At 41.3% G+C, this 19,114-nt stretch overlaps 1 protein-coding gene across 1 annotated transcript in view; it reads left to right on the top strand.

Moving 5' to 3' along the window:
• Nucleotides 1-19,114, top strand: part of CYFIP2 (cytoplasmic FMR1 interacting protein 2) — a 236,629-nt gene that overhangs the window by 195,249 nt on the left and 22,266 nt on the right. The window contains exons 27-28 of the mRNA XM_053718790.1: nt 39-111; nt 201-295. Coding sequence (XP_053574765.1) covers nt 39-111; nt 201-295 — 168 coding nt within the window. The remainder of the gene's footprint in view (nt 1-38; nt 112-200; nt 296-19,114) is intronic.

The raw sequence follows: 19,114 nt of genomic DNA, 5'->3' as shown, positions 1-19,114 counted from the left end.
TATTCTTTTCTGCTGCTGTTTTTGTCTGCCTCACTTAGTCCCAGGAGGAAGTGTGCGACCTTCTGCACGCAGCTCCGTTCCAGAACATTTTACCCCGAGTCTTCATCAAAGGCAAGTTACAGGATAATATTGAGTGTGAGCAGCATATATGTGCCATGAATTCCCGGCTTGCCATATCTATGCTGCTTTTTGTCTTCCAGAGGGAGAACGTCTGGAGGTAAGGATGAAGCGACTGGAAGCAAAGTATGCACCACTTCATCTTGTCCCTTTAATTGAGAGACTGGGAACCCCACAGGTAAAAAGGTCATGCAAGGGATTGCTAGCTAAAAGGGCAGTAAAGGGACCATAAAGTCAAAATTAAACTTCCATGGTTTAGTTATCAAATTTACTTTGTTCTTTTTTGGTATCCTTTGTTGAAAAGCATACCTAGGTAAGCTCAGAAGCAGCAGTGTACTACTGAGAGCTAGCTTGTGATTGGTGGCTACACACATATGCTTCTTCTCATTGGCTCACCAGATGTGTTCAACTAGCTTCCAGTTGTGCATTGCTGCTCTAGAGCTGACTTTTACTATCACCTAGGCTGTGCAGTGCTAACGAGCAGTTTATGCTCACTGCTCACTTACAGACAGCGCTGGTATTACGGGTTTTTACAAACCAGACAAGAAGTGAGCGTTGAGCAAAATTTTGCTCATTACCGCACTCCAATACCAGCGCTGCTTACGTTAGCGGTGAGCTGGTGTAACGTGCTCATGCACGATTTCCCCATAGGAATCAACGGGGAGAGCTGGCTGAAAAAAAGTCTAACACCTGCAAAAAAGCAGCGTAAAGCTCCTTAACACAGCCCCATTGATTCCTATGGGGAAATAAAATTTATGTCTACATCTAACACCCTAACATGAACCCCGAGTCTAAACATCCCTAATCTAACACTTATTAACCCCTAATCTGCCGCCCCCAACATCGCCGCAACCTACATTATATTATTAACCCCTAATCTGCCGCTCCGGACACCGCCACCACCTACATTATACTTATGAACCCCTAATCTGCCTTCCCCAATGTCGCCGCAACCTACCTACACTTCTAACCCCTAATCTGCCGCCCCCAACGTTGCCGCCACTATAATAAACATATTAACCCCTTAACCGCCGCACTCCTGCATCGCAAAAATTAGTTAAAGATTATTAACCCCTAATCTGCCGTCCCTAACATTGCCGCCACCTACCTACATTTATTAACCCCTAATCTGCCACCCCCAACGTCGCCGCCACTATTTAAATTTATTAACCCCTAAACCTAAGTCTAACCCTAACACCCCCTAACTTAAATATAATTTAAATAAATCTAAATAAAAGTACTATAATTAACTAAATAATTCCTATTTAAAACTAAATACTTACCTATAAAGTAAACCCTAAGCTAGCTACAATATAACTAATAGTTACATTGTATCTAGCTTAGGGTTTATTTTTATTTTACAGGCAAGTTTGTATTTATTTTAACTAGGTAGAATAGTTATTAAATAGTTATTAACTATTTAATAACTACCTAGCTAAAATAAATACAAAGTTACCTGTAAAATAAAACCCTATACTATAATTAAATTAATTCCCTAAATTAATAACAATTAAATACAATTAAATAAAATTATCTAAAGTACAAAAAACAAACAAACACTAAATTACAGAAAATAATAAACAAATGACAAGATTTTTAAACTAATTACACCTAATCTAGTCCCCCTAACAAAATAAAAAAGCCCCCCCAAAATAAAAAAGCCCTACCCTACACTAAATTACAAATAGCCCTTAAAAGGGTTTTTTGCGGGGCATTGCCCCAAAGTAATCAGCTCTTTCATCTGTAAAATAAATTACAAATCCCCCCTCAACATTAAAACCCACCACCCACACAACCAACCCTACTCTAAAACCCACCCAATACCCCCTTAACAAAACTTAACACTAACCCCTTGAAGATGACTTTACCGGGAGAAGTCTTCATCCAACCGGACCAAAGTCTTCAACGAAGCCGGGAGAAGTCTTCATCCAAGCCGGGCGAAGTGGTCCTCCAGACGGGCAGAAGTCTTCATCCAGACTGCATCTTCTATCTTCATCTATACGGCGCGGAGCGGGTCCATCTTCAAGACATCCGGCGCGGAGCATCCTCTTCCAACGAAGTCTTCTTACTAAATGACGGTTCCTTTAAGTGACGTCATCCAAGTTGGCGTCACTTCAATTCCGATTGGCTGATATAATTCTATCAGCCAATCGGAATAAAGGTAGAAAAATCCTATTGGCTGATGCAATCAGCCAATAGGATTGAAGGGACGCCATCTTGGATGACGTCACTTAAAGGAACCGTCATTTAGTAAGAAGACTTCGTTGGAAGAGGATGCTCCGCGCCGGATGTCTTGAAGATGGACCCGCTCCGCGCCGGATGAAGATAGAAGATGCCGTCTGGATGAAGACTTCTTCCGGCTTCGTTGAGGACTTCGGCCCGGTTGGATGAAGACTTCTCCCGGTAAGGTGATCTTCAAGGGGTTAGTGTTAGGTTTTTTTAAAGGGGTATTGGGTGGGTTTTAGAGTAGGGTTGGTTGTGTGGGTGGTGGGTTTTAATGTTGGGGGGGATTTGTAATTTTTTTTTACAGGTAAAAGCTGATTACATTGGGGCAATGCCCTGCAAAAGGCCTTTTTAAGGGCTATTTGTAATTTAGTGTAGGGTAGGGCTTTTTTTTTTTTGGGGGGGGGCTTTTTTATTTTGTTAGGGGGATTAGATTAGGTGTAATTAGTTTAAACATCTTGTAATTTGTTTATTATTTTCTGTATTTAGTGTTTGTTTGTTTTTGTACTTTAGCTAATTTTATTTAATTGTATTTAATTTAGGGAATTAATTTAATTATAGTGTAATTTAGGTTAGGTTTTATTTTATAGGTAAATTTGTCTTTATTTTAACTAGGTAGTTATTAAATAGTTAATAACTATTCTACCTAGTTAAAATAAATACAAACTTGCCTGTAAAATAAAAATAAAAATATTGTAGCTAGCTTAGGGTTTATTTTATAGGTATTTATTTTTAAATAGGAATAATTTAGTTAATGATAGTTATTTTTATTTCGATTTATTTAAATTATATTTAAGTTAGGGGAGGTTAGGGTTAGGGTTAGACTTAGATTTAGGGGTTAATAACTTTAATATAGTGGCGGCAACGTTGGGGGCGGCAGATTAGGGGTTAATAAATATAGGTAGGTGTCGGAGATGTTAGGGAAGGCAGATTAGGGGTTAATAATATTTACTTAGTGTTTGCGATGCGGGAGTGCGGCGGTTTAGGGGTTAATATATTTATTATAGTGGCGGCGATGTCCGGTTCGGCAGATTAGGGGTTAAAAAATTTATTTTAGTGTTTGCGATGCGGGAGGGCCTCGGTTTAGGGGTTAATAGGTAGTTTATGGGTGTTAGTGTACTTGTTAGCACTTTAGTTAAGAGTTTTATGCTATGGTGTTGTAGTGTAAAACTCTTAACTACTGACTTTAAAATGCGGTACCAGTCTTGACAGGAGAGGGTCTATCGCTCACTTTTTGTCAGACTTGTAATACCAGCGCTATGCAAGTCCCATTGAAAAAAGAGGATACGCAATTTACGTAAGTGGATTTGCGGTATTTCCAAGTCTGGCCAAAAAAGTGAGCGGTGAGCCTGTACCTGCAAGACTCGGAATACCAGCGGGCGTTAAAAAGCAGCGTTAGGACCGGCCAACGCTGCTTTTTAAGCCTAACTCGTAATCTAGCCGTATGTGTTTTACCCCTTTGCAGAAGTTAAACACATAGTTATATGCAAGCAATAGTGTGATATTAAAATGCTCTTACACTCCCCTTAAAATCGTTTTTCTCCAACATAGGTGTGTCCGGTCCACGGCGTCATCCTTAATTGTGGGATATTCTCTTCCCCAACAGGAAATGGCAAAGAGCCCAGCAAAGCTGGTCACATGATCCCTCCTAGGCTCCGCCTTCCCCAGTCATTCTCTTTGCCGTTGCACAGGCAACATCTCCACGGAGATGGCTTAGAGTTTTTTGGTGTTTAAATGTAGTTTTATTCTTCAATCAAGAGTTTGTTATTTTAAAATAGTGCTGGTATGTACTATTTACTCTGAAACAGAAAAGAGATGAAGATTTCTGTTTGTAAGAGGAAGATGATTTTAGCAACCGTTACTAAAATCGATGGCTGTTTCCACACAGGACTGTTGAGATGAAGTAACTTCAGTTGGGGGAAACAGTGTGCAGACTTTGCTGCTTGAGGTATGACACATTTCTAACAAGACTTGGTAATGCTGGAAGCTGTCATTTTCCCTATGGGATCCGGTAAGCCATTTTCTTAGTTTAATTATAAGAATAAAGGGCTTCACAAGGGCTTTAAAGACTGGTAGACATTTTTCTGGGCTAAATCGAATACTTTATAAGCATATTTAATGGATTATAACTTTGAAGAGTTATTTTAATCTGGGAATTGTATTAAAAAAAACGGCAGGCACTGTATTGGACACCTTTTTCACTGGGGGCCTTTCCTAGTCATAGGCAGAGCCTCATTTTCGCGCCACTAATGCGCAGTTGTTTTTGGAAAGCAAGGCATGCAGATGCATGTGTGAGGATCTCAGATCCACTGAAAAAGCTTATTGAAGGCGTCATTTGGTATCGTATTCCCCTCTGGGCTTGGTTGGGTCTCAGCAAAGCAGATACCAGGGACTGTATAGGGGTTAAATGTAAAAACGGCTCCGGTTCCGTTATTTTAAGAGTTAAAGCTTTCAAATTTGGTGTGCAATACTTTTAAGGCTTTAAGACACTGTGGTGTAATGTTGGTGAATTTTGAACAATTCCTTCATACTTTTTCACATATTCAGTAATAAAGTGTGTTCAGTTTAAAATTTAAAGTGACAGTAACGGTTTTATTTTAAAACGTTTTTTTGTGCTTTGTTATCAAGTTTATGCCTGTTAACATGTCTGAACCATCAGATAGACGATGTTCTGTATGTTCGGAAGCCAAAGTTCCTCTCCATTTAAATATATGTGATGAATGTGATAAACAAAGTAGGGATAATGATGCCACTGATAATAATGTTGCCCAAAATGATTCCTTAAGTGAGGGGAGTAAGCATGGTACTGCATCATCTCCTTCTATGTCTACCCAAGTCTTGCCCACTCAGGAGGTCCCTAGTTCATCTAATGCGCCAATCCTCCTTACTATGCAACAATTAACGGCTGTAATGGATAATTCTATTAAAAACATTTTAGCCAAAATGCCCACTTATCAGCGAAAGCGCGACTGCTCTGTTTTAGATACTGAAGAGCATGAGGACGCTGATGATAATGGTTCTGACATGCCCTTACACCAGTCTGAAGGGGCCAGGGAGGTTTTGTCTGAGGGAGAAATTTCAGATTCAGGAAACATTTCTCAACAAGCTGAACCTGACGTTATTACATTCAAATTTAAATTGGAACATCTCCGCGCTCTGCTTAAGGAGGTGTTATCTACTCTGGATGATTGTGACAATTTGGTCATTCCAGAGAAATTATGTAAGATGGACAAGTTCCTAGAGGTCCCGGTGCCCCCCGAAGCTTTTCCTATACCTAAGCGGGTGGCGGACATTGTAAATAAAGAATGGGAAAGGCCCGGCATACCTTTTGTCCCTCCCCCTATATTTAAGAAATTATTTCCTATGGTCGACCCCAGGAAGGACTTATGGCAGACAGTCCCCAAGGTCGAGGGGGCGGTTTCTACTCTAAACAAACGCACTACTATCCCTATAGAAGATAGTTGTGCTTTCAAAGATCCTATGGATAAAAAATTAGAGGGTTTGCTTAAAAAGATGTTTGTTCAGCAAGGTTACCTTCTACAACCAATTTCCTGCATTGTTCCTGTCACTACAGCAGCGTGTTTCTGGTTCGAAGAACTAGAAAAGTCGCTCAATAAAGAATCTTCTTATGAGGAGGTTATGGACAGAGTTCATGCACTTAAATTGGCTAACTCTTTTACCTTAGACGCCACTTTGCAATTAGCTAGATTAGCGGCGAAAAATTCAGGTTTTGCTATTGTGGCGCGCAGAGCGCTTTGGCTAAAGTCTTGGTCAGCGGATGTGTCCTCCAAGAACAAATTGCTTAACATCCCTTTCAAGGGGAAAACGCTGTTTGGCCCTGACTTGAAAGAGATTATTTCAGACATCACTGGGGGAAAGGGCCACGCCCTTCCTCAGGATAGGTCTTTTAAGGCTAAAAATAAACCAAATTTTCGTCCCTTTCGCAGAAACGGACCAGCCTCAAATTCTACATCCTCTAAGCAAGAGGGTAATACTTCTCAAACCAAGCCAGCCTGGAGACCGATGCAAGGCTGGAACAAAGGTAAGCAGGCCAAGAAGCCTGTTCCCGCTACTAAGACAGCATGAGATGTTGGCCCCCGATCCGGGACCGGATCTGGTGGGGGGCAGACTCTCTCTCTTCGCTCAGGCTTGGGCAAGAGATGTTCAGGATCCTTGGGCGCTAGAAATAGTTTCTCAAGGTTATCTCCTGGAATTCAAGGAACTGCCCCCAAAGGGAAGGTTCCACAGGTCTCAATTGTCTTCAGACCAAATAAAAAGACAGGCATTCTTACATTGTGTAGAAGACCTGTTAAACATGGGAGTGATTCATCCTGTTCCATTAGGAGAACAAGGGATGGGGTTTTACTCCAATCTGTTCATAGTTCCCAAAAAAGAGGGAACATTCAGACCAATTTTGGATCTCAAGATCCTAAACAAATTTCTCAGGATTCCATCGTTCAAAATGGAAACCATTCGGACAATTCTTCCTACCATCCAGGAAGGTCAATTCATGACCACGGTGGATTTAAAGGATGCGTATCTACATATTCCTATCCACAAGGAACATCATCGGTTCCTAAGGTTCGCCTTTCTGGACAAGCATTACCAGTTTGTGGCACTTCCATTCGGATTAGCCACTGCTCCAAGAATTTTCACAAAGGTACTAGGGTCCCTTCTAGCGGTGCTAAGGCCAAGGGGCATTGCAGTAGTACCTTACTTGGACGACATACTGATTCAAGCGTCGTCTCTACCACAAGCAAAGGCTCATACGGACATTGTCCTAGCCTTTCTCAGATCTCACGGGTGGAAAGTGAACGTAGAAAAAAGGTTCTCTATTCCCGTCAACAAGAGTTCCCTTCTTGGGAACAATAATAGACTCCTTAGAAATGAAGATTTTTCTGACAGAGGCCAGAAAATCAAAACTTCTAAGCTCTTGTCAAGTACTTCATTCTGTTCTTCTTCCTTCCATAGCGCAGTGCATGGAAGTAATAGGTTTGATGGTCGCGGCAATGGACATAGTTCCTTTTGCGCGAATTCATCTAAGACCATTACAACTGTGCATGCTCAGACAGTGGAATGGGGATTATACAGACTTGTCTCCGACGATCCAAGTAGATCAGAGGACCAGAGATTCACTCCGTTGGTGGCTGACCCTGGACAACCTGTCACAAGGGATGAGCTTCCGCAGACCAGAATGGGTCATTGTCACGACCGACGCCAGTCTGGTGGGCTGGGGCGCGGTCTGGGAACCCCTGAAAGCTCAGGGTCTATGGTCTCGGGAAGAATCTCTTCTCCCGATAAACATTTTGGAACTGAGAGCGATATTCAATGCTCTCAAGGCTTGGCCTCAACTAGCAAAGGCCAAATTCATAAGATTTCAATCGGACAACATGACGACTGTTGCATACATCAACCATCAGGGGGGAACAAGGAGTTCCCTGGCGATGGAAGAAGTGACCAAAATAATTCAATGGGCGGAGAATCACTCCTGCCACTTGTCTGCAATCCACATCTCAGGAGTGGAAAATTGGGAAGCGGATTTTCTGAGTCGTCAGACATTTCATCCGGGGGAGTGGGAACTCCATCCGGAAATCTTTGCCCAAATAACTCAATTATGGGGCATTCCAGACATGGATCTGATGGCGTCTCGTCAGAACTTCAAGGTTCCTTGCTACGGGTCCAGATCCAGGGATCCCAAGGCGACTCTAGTCGATGCACTAGTAGCGCCCTGGACCTTCAACCTAGCTTATGTATTCCCACCGTTTCCTCTCATTCCCAGGCTGGTAGCCAGGATCAATCAGGAGAGGGCTTCGGTGATCTTGATAGCTCCTGCGTGGCCACGCAGAACTTGGTATGCAGACCTGGTGAATATGTCATCGGCTCCACCATGGAAGCTACCTTTGAGACAGGACCTTCACTCCAACTGACTGCTTGGAGATTGAACGCTTGATTTTATCAAAGCGTGGGTTCTCAGATTCTGTCATTGATACTCTTATTCAGGCTAGAAAGCCTGTAACTAGAAAAATTTACCATAAAATATGGAAAAAATATATCTGTTGGTGCGAATCTAAAGGATTCCCATGGAACAAGATAAAAATTCCTAAGATTCTATCCTTTCTACAAGGGACAGATTTCTGCTTTATCTGTTTTACTTCACAAAAAGCTGGCGGCTGTGCCAGATGTTCAAGCTTTTGTTCAGGCTCTGGTTAGAATCAAGCCTGTTTACAAACCTTTGACTCCTCCTTGGAGTCTCAATTTAGTTCTTTCAGTTCTTCAAGGGGTTCCGTTTGAACCCTTACATTCCGTAGATATTAAGTTATTATCTTGGAAAGTTTTGTTTTTGGTTGCAATTTCTTCTGCTAGAAGAGTTTCAGAGTTATCTGCTCTGCAGTGTTCTTCTCCTTATCTGGTGTTCCATGCAGATAAGGTGGTTTTGCGTACTAAACCTGGTTTTCTTCCGAAAGTTGTTTCTAACAAAAATATTAACCAGGAGATAGTTGTGCCTTCTTTGTGTCCGAATCCAGTTTCAAAGAAGGAACGTTTGTTGCACAATTTGGATGTAGTTCGTGCTCTAAAATTTTATTTAGAGGCTACAAAGGATTTCAGACAAACATCTTCCTTGTTTGTCGTTTATTCTGGTAAAAGGAGAGGTCAAAAAGCAACTTCTACCTCTCTCTCTTTTTGGCTTAAAAGCATCATCCGATTGGCTTATGAGACTGCCGGACGGCAGCCTCCTGAAAGAATCACAGCTCACTCCACTAGGGCTGTGGCTTCCACGTGGGCCTTCAAGAACGAGGCTTCTGTTGATCAGATATGTAAGGCAGCGACTTGGTCTTCACTGCACACTTTTGCCAAATTTTACAAATTTGATACTTTTGCTTCTTCGGAGGCTATTTTTGGGAGAAAGGTTTTGCAAGCCGTGGTGCCTTCCATCTAGGTGACCTGATTTGCTCCCTCCCATCATCCGTGTCCTAAAGCTTTGGTATTGGTTCCCACAAGTAAGGATGACGCCGTGGACCGGACACACCTATGTTGGAGAAAACAGAATTTATGCTTACCTGATAAATTACTTTCTCCAACGGTGTGTCCGGTCCACGGCCCGCCCTGGTTTTTTAATCAGGTCTGATGAATTATTTTCTCTAACTACAGTCACCACGGTATCATATGATTTCTCCTATGCATATTCCTCCTTTACGTCGGTCGAATGACTGGGGAAGGCGGAGCCTAGGAGGGATCATGTGACCAGCTTTGCTGGGCTCTTTGCCATTTCCTGTTGGGGAAGAGAATATCCCACAAGTAAGGATGACGCCGTGGACCGGACACACCGTTGGAGAAAGTAATTTATCAGGTAAGCATAAATTCTGTTTTTGTTGCATTTAAAAAGAGAGAATTTTAGAACAAGACACTGTCCACCAATCATGGTTTTCTTTGTCAAACTGAACTTCTATCCCAGGAACACATTGAGCACAAACATGCACCTTGTGTTAATGTAAACATTAACATAAACAACTTTAACTATTTTTTCTTTCCTATGACATGGAGAGTCCACAAAGTCATTCCAATTACTGGTGGGATATTTAACTCCTGGCCAGCAGGAGGAGGCAAAGAGCACCCCAGCAAAGCTGTTAAGTGTAATTGCCTTACCCATAACCCCTAGTCATTCTCTTTGCCTCTGTCAATGGAGTTTGTGCGAAGTTAGTGTCTGAAGAATTTAATTTTTTATGGGTACTTTTCCCTGCAAGCAAGGATTGGGGTCTAGATGTGTCCATGTCAATCTCTTGAGTAAGAGTAGTGGTGGCTTTTAGCAGTTAAAAGGCGGCAAGGCAGTCCTTTGCTTTACTTTTAACACTTTGCTACCCCTTTGTGGAAAACCAGAGTTGGTTACTCTGTTCTTTCTTTTCCTACAGGTCCATGACAGGGAGCGTAGTGCTTGCCACACCTTGAGGATCAGCATCTCTTATACAATCTAAGGTAAGTGCCTTTGCCTTCTATGTAATGAAGGACAGTAGCACGTATGGGGTTAATCCTCCTCCAGATCCCTTTTGTCGTTATGTTACAAGACATAATAATCCTTGATTAATTTGAGGATTCATACGGGCACATTTATATTGGCACTTTTTAATATGGGATAAGTTATTCCTAATTTGGAGATATGAAAGAGACAGAGTTCTCTCAATGGGTTAGGATGTCAGAGATCTTTAACTTTTTTATAAAGACATGTGTAAGGCTTGGGATATTAGGCTGGTGAGCCAAAGCATTGTTTTTTACTTGCGTTTGCTCTTCTGTGTATTAGACGATTATGCCGTTTTTACAGACAGTAGATTTAAATGGCGTCTTTTTCTCTCTACAGATAAATTGTTGCGCACTTTATTTTCAGTCCGGTCACGTGACACCCGCACTTCCGGTTAAGCTGAGTGGTACCGTTGCGACCGGACTGATTTGAAGTTGAATTCAGCTCTTCAAGTGGAGGCTGCATTTGGTGTCCTCATCGGATCGTATTGCTGAGCAAGTCAGACTCCATTCCTATTCCTAGTGGGGTATTTTCTTGCCGGTAGGAACCTCAGACAATCTGAGGTATTTTTGGTCTTAAAGTTTTTTCTTCCCTCGTTTAATTTTTAAACTTTATTAAAATTTAAAAGCTTTTTAATTTTCTGTCATAGGCAATCTGAGTTTTTTTTTTATCTAAGTGTTTTTCTTTCCTCATTTGATTTTTAACCTTTAATCAAATGTAAAGCATTTTATTTTTGTATTTAATTGCCTATTACTTGTGGGAATTATTAGCTATGGACTTAGAACAGGATCAGTCCAGCTCCATGGATAAACATTTACTTTGTTCAGAAGCCCAAATTGTTTTGCCTATGCAATTTTGTTCTTCTTGTTTATCTAAGACTTTAAAATGTAAAGACAAATTACTCCCTTCTAAGCCTAATGTCTCTCAGGATAATGCTGTGCGTGATATGCCTCAGCTTTCTCCTCAAACGTCCCAAGCCTTAATTGTTTTTCATACTGTGCCTTCTGTGTCCTCTCATCCACCTAGGGGTGTTTATTTACCTGGGGATTTTGGCGCTCAGGGGGTCGATCCGATAAAAATCGTCGCCCGCAAAAGCCGGCGACGCCAATATTTGCGCGGGTTTGGTATAACATATACGGCGTAACCTAGAAGTTACGCGCGTATATTTCTGCCGTCGCCCGTAGTTTTTTGGGCTATAGGCAGGTATACCAAACCCGCGCAGTTTGGTATCCAATATGCAGCGTAAGGACTTACGTGGCGAAAATGGAGAAAACTTACTCCATTTTCACCTCGCCACAAAAAGCAGCCGTAAGAAGCCTTACGCTGACTATTGGAGACCCGTAACTTCCTAAACTGGCTGCTAAAATAAACCTAACACCTAATGCATGCGCAATGTCTATCTCCCTGTCAACCACGATCTTCTAAAATAAACCTAACACCTAACGCATGCGCAATGTCTATCTCCCTGTCAACCGCGATCTGCTAAAATAAACCTAACACCTAACGCATGCGCAATGTCTATCTACCTGTCAACCGCGATCCCCCCCCCCCCCCCGAAATCCCTAATAAAGTTATTAACCCCTAAACCGCCGCTCCCGGACCCCGCCGCCATCTACATAAACTAACCCCCTACTGTGAGCCCCTAAAACCGCCGCCATCTACCTTATCTATCCCCTAATCTGACCCCTTACACCGCCGCCACCTATATAAAAATTATTAACCCCTAATCTAATCCCCCTATACCGCCGCCAGCTATATTAATATTATTAACCCCTAATGTAAGCCCCTTACACTGCCGCCATCTCTATTAAAATGATTAACCCCTAATTTAATCTACCTACCCCGCCGCCAGCTATATTATCTATATTAACCCTAAGTATATTATAGTTAATATAGGTATTACATTATATATATTAACTATATTAACCCTAATTATATTAGGGTTAATATAGTTAATATAGTTACTATAGTATTTATATTAACTATATTAACTCTATCTAACCCTAACACCCCTAACTAAATTTATATTAAATTAATCTAATTCATTTATAAACTAAAATATTCCTATTTAAATCTAAATACTTACCTATAAAATAAACCCTAAGATAGCTACAATATAATTAATAATTACATTGTAGCTATGTTAGGGTTAATATTTATTTTACAGGTAAATTGTTAATTATTTTAACTAGGTATAATAGATATTAAATAGTTATTAACTATTTAATATCTACCTAGTTAAAATAATTACCCAATTACCTGTAAAATAAATCCTAACCTAAGTTACAAATACACCTACACTATCAATAAATTTAATAAACTACAAACATCTATCTAAAAATACAATTAAATTAACTAAACTAAATTACAAAAAAAACCAAACACTAAATTACAAAAAATAAAAAAAAGATTACAAGATTTTTAAGCTAATTACACCTATTCTAAGCCCCCTAATAAAATAATAAACCCCCAAAATAAAAAAAATTCCCTGCCCTATTCTATATTAAACAAATTTCAAAGCTCTTTACCTTACCAGCCCTTAAAAGGGCCTTTTGTGGGGCATGCCCCAAAGAATTCAGCTCTTTTGCATACAAATACAATCCCCCCCCCCCCATTACAACCCACCACCCACATACCCCTATTCTAAAACCACCCAAACCCCCCTTAAAAAAGCCTAACACTACCCCCCTGAAGATCTCCCTACCTTGTCTTCACCACACCGGGCCGAACTCCTGATCCGATCCGGGCGATGTCTTCCTCCAAGCGGCAAAGAAGAATTCTTCCTCCGGCGATGTCTTCCTCCAAGCGGCAAAGAAGAATTCTTCCTCCGGCGACGTCTTCCTCCAAGCGGCAGCAAAGTCTTCATTCTTCCGGCGGCATCTTCAATCTTCTTTCTTCGCTCCGCCGCCGCGGAGCATCCATCCCGGCCGACTGCTGTACTACGAATGAGGTACCTTTAAATGACGTCATCCAAGATGGCGTCCGCCGAATTCCGATTGGCTGATAGGATTCTATCAGCCAATCGGAATTAAGTTAGAAAAATCTGATTGGCTGATTGAATCAGCCAATCAGATTCAAGTTCAATCCGATTGGCTGATCCAATCAGCCAATCAGATTGAGCTCGCATTCTATTGGCTGTTCCGATCAGCCAATCGGATTGAACTTGAATCTGATTGGCTGATTCAATCAGCCAATCAGATTTTTCTAACTTAATTCCGATTGGCTGATAGAATCCTATCAGCCAATCGGAATTCGGCGGACGCCATCTTGGATGACGTCATTTAAAGGTACCTCATTCGTAGTACAGCAGTCGGCCGGGATGGATGCTCCGCGGCGGCGGAGCGAAGAAAGAAGATTGAAGATGCCGCCGGAAGAATGAAGACTTTGCTGCCGCTTGGAGGAAGACGTCGCCGGAGGAAGAATTCTTCTTTGCCGCTTGGAGGAAGACATCGCCGGAGGAAGAATTCTTCTTTGCCGCTTGGAGGAAGACATCGCCCGGATCGGATCAGGAGTTCGGCCCGGTGTGGTGAAGACAAGGTAGGGAGATCTTCAGGGGGGTAGCGTTAGGCTTTTTTAAGGGGGGTTTGGGTGGTTTTAGAATAGGGGTATGTGGGTGGTGGGTTGTAATGGGGGGGGGGGGATTGTATTTGTATGCAAAAGAGCTGAATTCTTTGGGGCATGCCCCACAAAAGGCCCTTTTAAGGGCTGGTAAGGTAAAGAGCTTTGAAATTTGTTTAATTTAGAATAGGGCAGGGAATTTTTTTTATTTTGGGGGTTTATTATTTTATTAGGGGGCTTAGAATAGGTGTAATTAGCTTAAAAATCTTGTAATCTTTTTTTTATTTTTTGTAATTTAGTGTTTGTTTTTTTTTGTAATTTAGTTTAGTTAATTTAATTGTATTTTTAGATAGATGTTTGTAGTTTATTAAATTTATTGATAGTGTAGGTGTATTTGTAACTTAGGTTAGGATTTATTTTACAGGTAATTGGGTAATTATTTTAACTAGGTAGATATTAAATAGTTAATAACTATTTAATATCTATTATACCTAGTTAAAATAATTAACAATTTACCTGTAAAATAAATATTAACCCTAACATAGCTACAATGTAATTATTAATTATATTGTAGCTATCTTAGGGTTTATTTTATAGGTAAGTATTTAGATTTAAATAGGAATATTTTAGTTTATAAATGAATTAGATTAATTTAATATAAATTTAGTTAGGGGTGTTAGGGTTAGATAGAGTTAATATAGTTAATATAAATACTATAGTAACTATATTAACTATATTAACCCTAATATAATTAGGGTTAATATAGTTAATATATATAATGTAATACCTATATTAACTATAATATACTTAGGGTTAATATAGATAATATAGCTGGCGGCGGGGTAGGTAGATTAAATTAGGGGTTAATCATTTTAATAGAGATGGCGGCGGTGTAAGGGGCTTACATTAGGGGGTTATAGATATAATATAGCTGGCGGCGGGGTACGGGAGCGGCGGTTTAGGGGTTAATAACTTTATTAGGTTGCCGCGGGGTACGGGAGCGGCGGTTTAGGGGTTAATAGCTTTTTTATTGTTAGGATAGTGAGGGGGGATAGCGGATAGAGGGTTAGACGTGTCGGGCTATGTTAGGGAGGCGTGTTAGACGTGTCGGGCTATGTTAGGGAGGCGTGTTAGACTTGTCGGGCTATGTTAGGGAGGCTTGTTAGACAGTGCTGGTGTTTTAGATTTTAGTCAGGTTTTAGAGGCGCCGGCAGTTTCTAACGTGGCGCAAGTCACTGGCGACGCCAGAAATTTGTACTTGCGCAGATTTCTGGACATCGCTGGTTTGTCAGACTTACGGCACGTTAGCATCTGACGGCGACTTATATGGGATAGCTCGAGTTGCGAGCTGAAACTGCGGGCGACGCCGGTTCCCTCGCTTGCGCCGCAAACTGCGATCTATATCGGATCGCGCCCCAGGTTTCTTCTGCAGTAACAGCGGCTTTGTCAGCTTTCCCTTCATTTGGTAAGCGTAAGAGAAAATCTAAACACTTGCCTGATGCTAAGGTTTCTGATTCTAGAACTTCATTAACCACTCTTGCTCAGATGTCTGATGATGAGAATACTTCAGTAGCTTCTGAAGGTGAGATTTCAGACTCTGACACTTTAGCCGAAAAATCTTCAGAATCTGAATAAATTCATTTTAGATTTAAGCTTGAGCACCTCCGATTACTTTTGAAGGAGGTTCTAGCTACTTTGGACAACTCTGAACCGGTTGTTGCTATCAACCCCACGAAGTTCTCAAAATTGGATAGTATATGATTCCCCATCTCCTGAGAAGGTTTTTCCTGTCCCTAGGAAGATGTCTGAAATTATTGCTCAGGAATAGGACAAACTAGGGGTTCCTTTTTCCCCTTCCCCTGTTTTTAAGAAAATGTTTCCTGTGGCCGACTCTATTTGTGACTCATGGCACACTGTTCCTAAAGTAGAAGGAGCTATTTCTACTCTTGCTAAGAGAACTACCATTCCTATAGAGGATAGTTGCTATTTTAAGGATCCAATGGACAAGAAGCTAGAGGCTTACTTAAAAAAGATGTATGTCCATCAAGAGTTACAGTGGCAACCAGCAGCGAGTATTGCTACGGTTGCAGGAGCTGCATCTTATTGTTGCAATGCGTTATCTGATCTTATTACAGAGGAAACTACAGTAGAGGAGATCCAAGATAGGATCAAAGCTCTTAAATTGGCCAATACGTTTATCTGTGATGCCAATATACAAATAATTTGTAACATAGTAACATAGTAGATAAGGTTGAAAAAAGACTGAAGTCCATCGAGTTCAACCTATACAAATCTAAAATACTTACAAAAAGCTCCAGTTAAGCTTAAATAACCCCATTAAAATGTGACCCATTTAATACTAGCAATCATATCCATGAATTTTGTTTATATACAGAAATTTATCCAGACTATTTTTAAATGTATCTATGGTATTGGCATTCACTACCTCCTTTGGTAATGAGTTCCACAATTTTATTGCTCTTACAGTGAAAAAACGTTTCCGTTGCAGGAGATTAAATCTCCTTTCCTCCAACCTTAAATTATGACCTCTTGTCAGAACCAATTTTCTTGGAATGAAAAGAGCTTCTGCCATCTCTGTATATGGGCCTTGAATATATTTATATAAAGTAATCACCTCTCAAGCGCCTTTTTTCTAAAGAGAACAGACCCAGTTTGGCTAGCCTCTCCTCATAGGTTAATTTCTCCAATCCCCTTATTAGCTTTGTGGCCCTTCTCTGAACTTTTTCTAGTTCTGCAATATCTTTTTTAGCAATCGGTCCCCAGAACTGCACTCCAAACTCAAGGTGAGGTCTTACCAGGGCTTTATATAATGACAGAATTATGCTTTCCTCCCTTGAATCAATGCCTCTTTTAATACATGCTAGTATCTTATTAGCCTTTGAAGCCGCTGCCCTGCATTGTGCACTCATCTTTAGCTTGTTATCTATTACTACTCCCAAATCCCTTTCCTCCTGTGTTTGGCTAAGTCTTGTCCCATTTAAAAAATACATAGCCTGCTTATTTTTACTTCCAAAATGTAGAACCTTACATTTTTCCGTATTAAATCTCATTTTCCATTCACTTGCCCATAGTTCTAATTTTAGCAAATCCCTTTGCAAAGAGAGTTCATCCTGCTCTGACCTAATGACCTTACTTAACTTAGTATCATCTGCAAAAATAGAGATGTCGCTATTTAATCCTTGCTCCAAGTCATTTATAAAAATATTAAAAAGAACAGGGCCCAGTACTGATCCCTGGGGGACGCCACTGTCTGGGAGCTAAGATGTCTAGCTTGACGCAGAGCTCTGTGGTTAGAATCTTGGTTGGCTAATGTCTCTTCTAAGACCAAGCTTTTGGCTTTGCCTTACAAGGGAAAGACTCTGTTTGGACCTGGTCTGGCAGAGATAATTTCAGAGATTACGGGTGGAAAGGGATCTTTCCTACCTCAGGACAAGAAGAACAGACCTAGAGGTCGTCAGACTTCTAATTTTCGTTCCTTTCATAACTTTAAGGGACAAGAGTCCTCCTCTTCCTCATCTAAACCAGATCAATCCAGATCTTCTTGGAAATCCAACCAGCCCTGGAATAAGGGAAAACAAAACAAGAAGCCTTCTGCTGACTCTAAATCAGCATAAAGATTCCGCCCCCGATTCCTGTGTGGATCAGGTGGGGGGCAGGCTTTCTCTTTTTCGTCAAGCCTGGATATGCAATGTCCCAGACCCTTGGGCGGGGAACATAGTATCTCAAGGTTACATAATAGGATTTGAGTCTTGCCCTCCTAGGGCCAAATATCTCCTGTCAAGACTTTCCTGAAACCAAATAAAGAAGAAAGCCTTCTTAAACTGTGTTAAAGACCTATTATCTCTGGGAGTTATCGTTCCTGTCCCTCTAGCAGAACAGGGTATAGGATTCTACTCAAATCTATTTGTGGTTCCCAAAAAGGAGGGAACTTTTTGGCCCATTTTAGACCACAAGTATTTAAACAGGTTCCTCAGGGTTCCGTCCTTCAAGATGGAAACTATTCGTTCCATTCTCCTTTTAGTACAGGAAGGTCAGTTTATGACGACCATAGACCTGAAGGATGCATACCTTCACGTTCCCATACACAGGGAACACCATCAGTATCTGAGGTTTGCCTTTCTGGACAAGCACTTATAATTTGTTGCTCTTCCATTTGGTCTGGCCACAGCTCCCAGAATATTCACAAAGGTTCTGGGGGCGCTATTGGCTGTGATCAGATCCCAGGGAATTGCTGTATTGCCTTATCTAGATGACATCTTAGTTCAGGCGTCATCTTTTCAACTAGCCCAATCTCATACAGAGATGCTGTTGTCTTTTCTACGTTCACATGGATGGAAGGTGAATTTGGAATAAAGTTTTCTTTTTCTATCTACCAACGTGTGTTTCCTAGGGACTATAATAGATTCCCTGCCCATGAAGATCTTTCTGACGGAGGTCAGAAAAGACAAGATTTTTGCTTCCTGCCTTTCTCTCTAGTCTGCCTTTTGTCCACCTGTGGCCCAATGCATGGAGGTGATAGGTCTGATGGTGGCATCAATGGACATCATTCTTTTTGCTCAGTTCCATCTACGACCGCTGAAACTTTGTATGCTCCGTCAATGGAATGGAGATCATTCGGATTTAGCTCAAAGGATAAATCTGGACCCTCTGACAAGAGACTGTGGGTGTCACAGGAACATCTGTCTCGGGGCACTTGCTTTCTGAGACCTTCCTGGGAAATTGTGACTATGGACGCCAGCCTGTCAGGCTGGGGTGCTGTTTGGGGCCCTCTAAAAGCTCAGGCCTATGGTCTCGGAAGGAGTCCTCTCTTCCCATAAACATTTTGGTGTTGAGAGCTATCTTCAATGCCCTATTAGCGTGGCCTCAATTGGCGTTGATTCGGTTTATAAGATTTCATTTGGACAATATCACCTCAGTGGCTTACATTAACAAACAGGGAAGGACTCATAGTTCCTTAGCCATGAAGGAGGTGACTCGAATTCTGGAGTGGACAATTGGGAGGCAGATTTTCTGAGCAGACAGACTTTTCATCCCGGGGAGTGGGCTCTCCATCCGGAAGTGTTCTCTCAGATAACCCTCAAGTGGGGGTTTCCAGAGTTGGATCTGATGCCAGGGTTCCAAAGTACGGTTCAAGGTCAAGGGATCCACAGGCCGTTCTGATAGATGCTCTAGCGGTTCCTTGGA

Source organism: Bombina bombina, chromosome 6 (genome assembly GCF_027579735.1).
Source record: "Bombina bombina isolate aBomBom1 chromosome 6, aBomBom1.pri, whole genome shotgun sequence".
Lineage (NCBI taxonomy): Eukaryota > Metazoa > Chordata > Amphibia > Anura > Bombinatoridae > Bombina > Bombina bombina.
The sequence above is the reverse complement of the archived record's forward strand: the minus strand, read 5'-3'. Positions and strand labels throughout refer to the sequence as shown.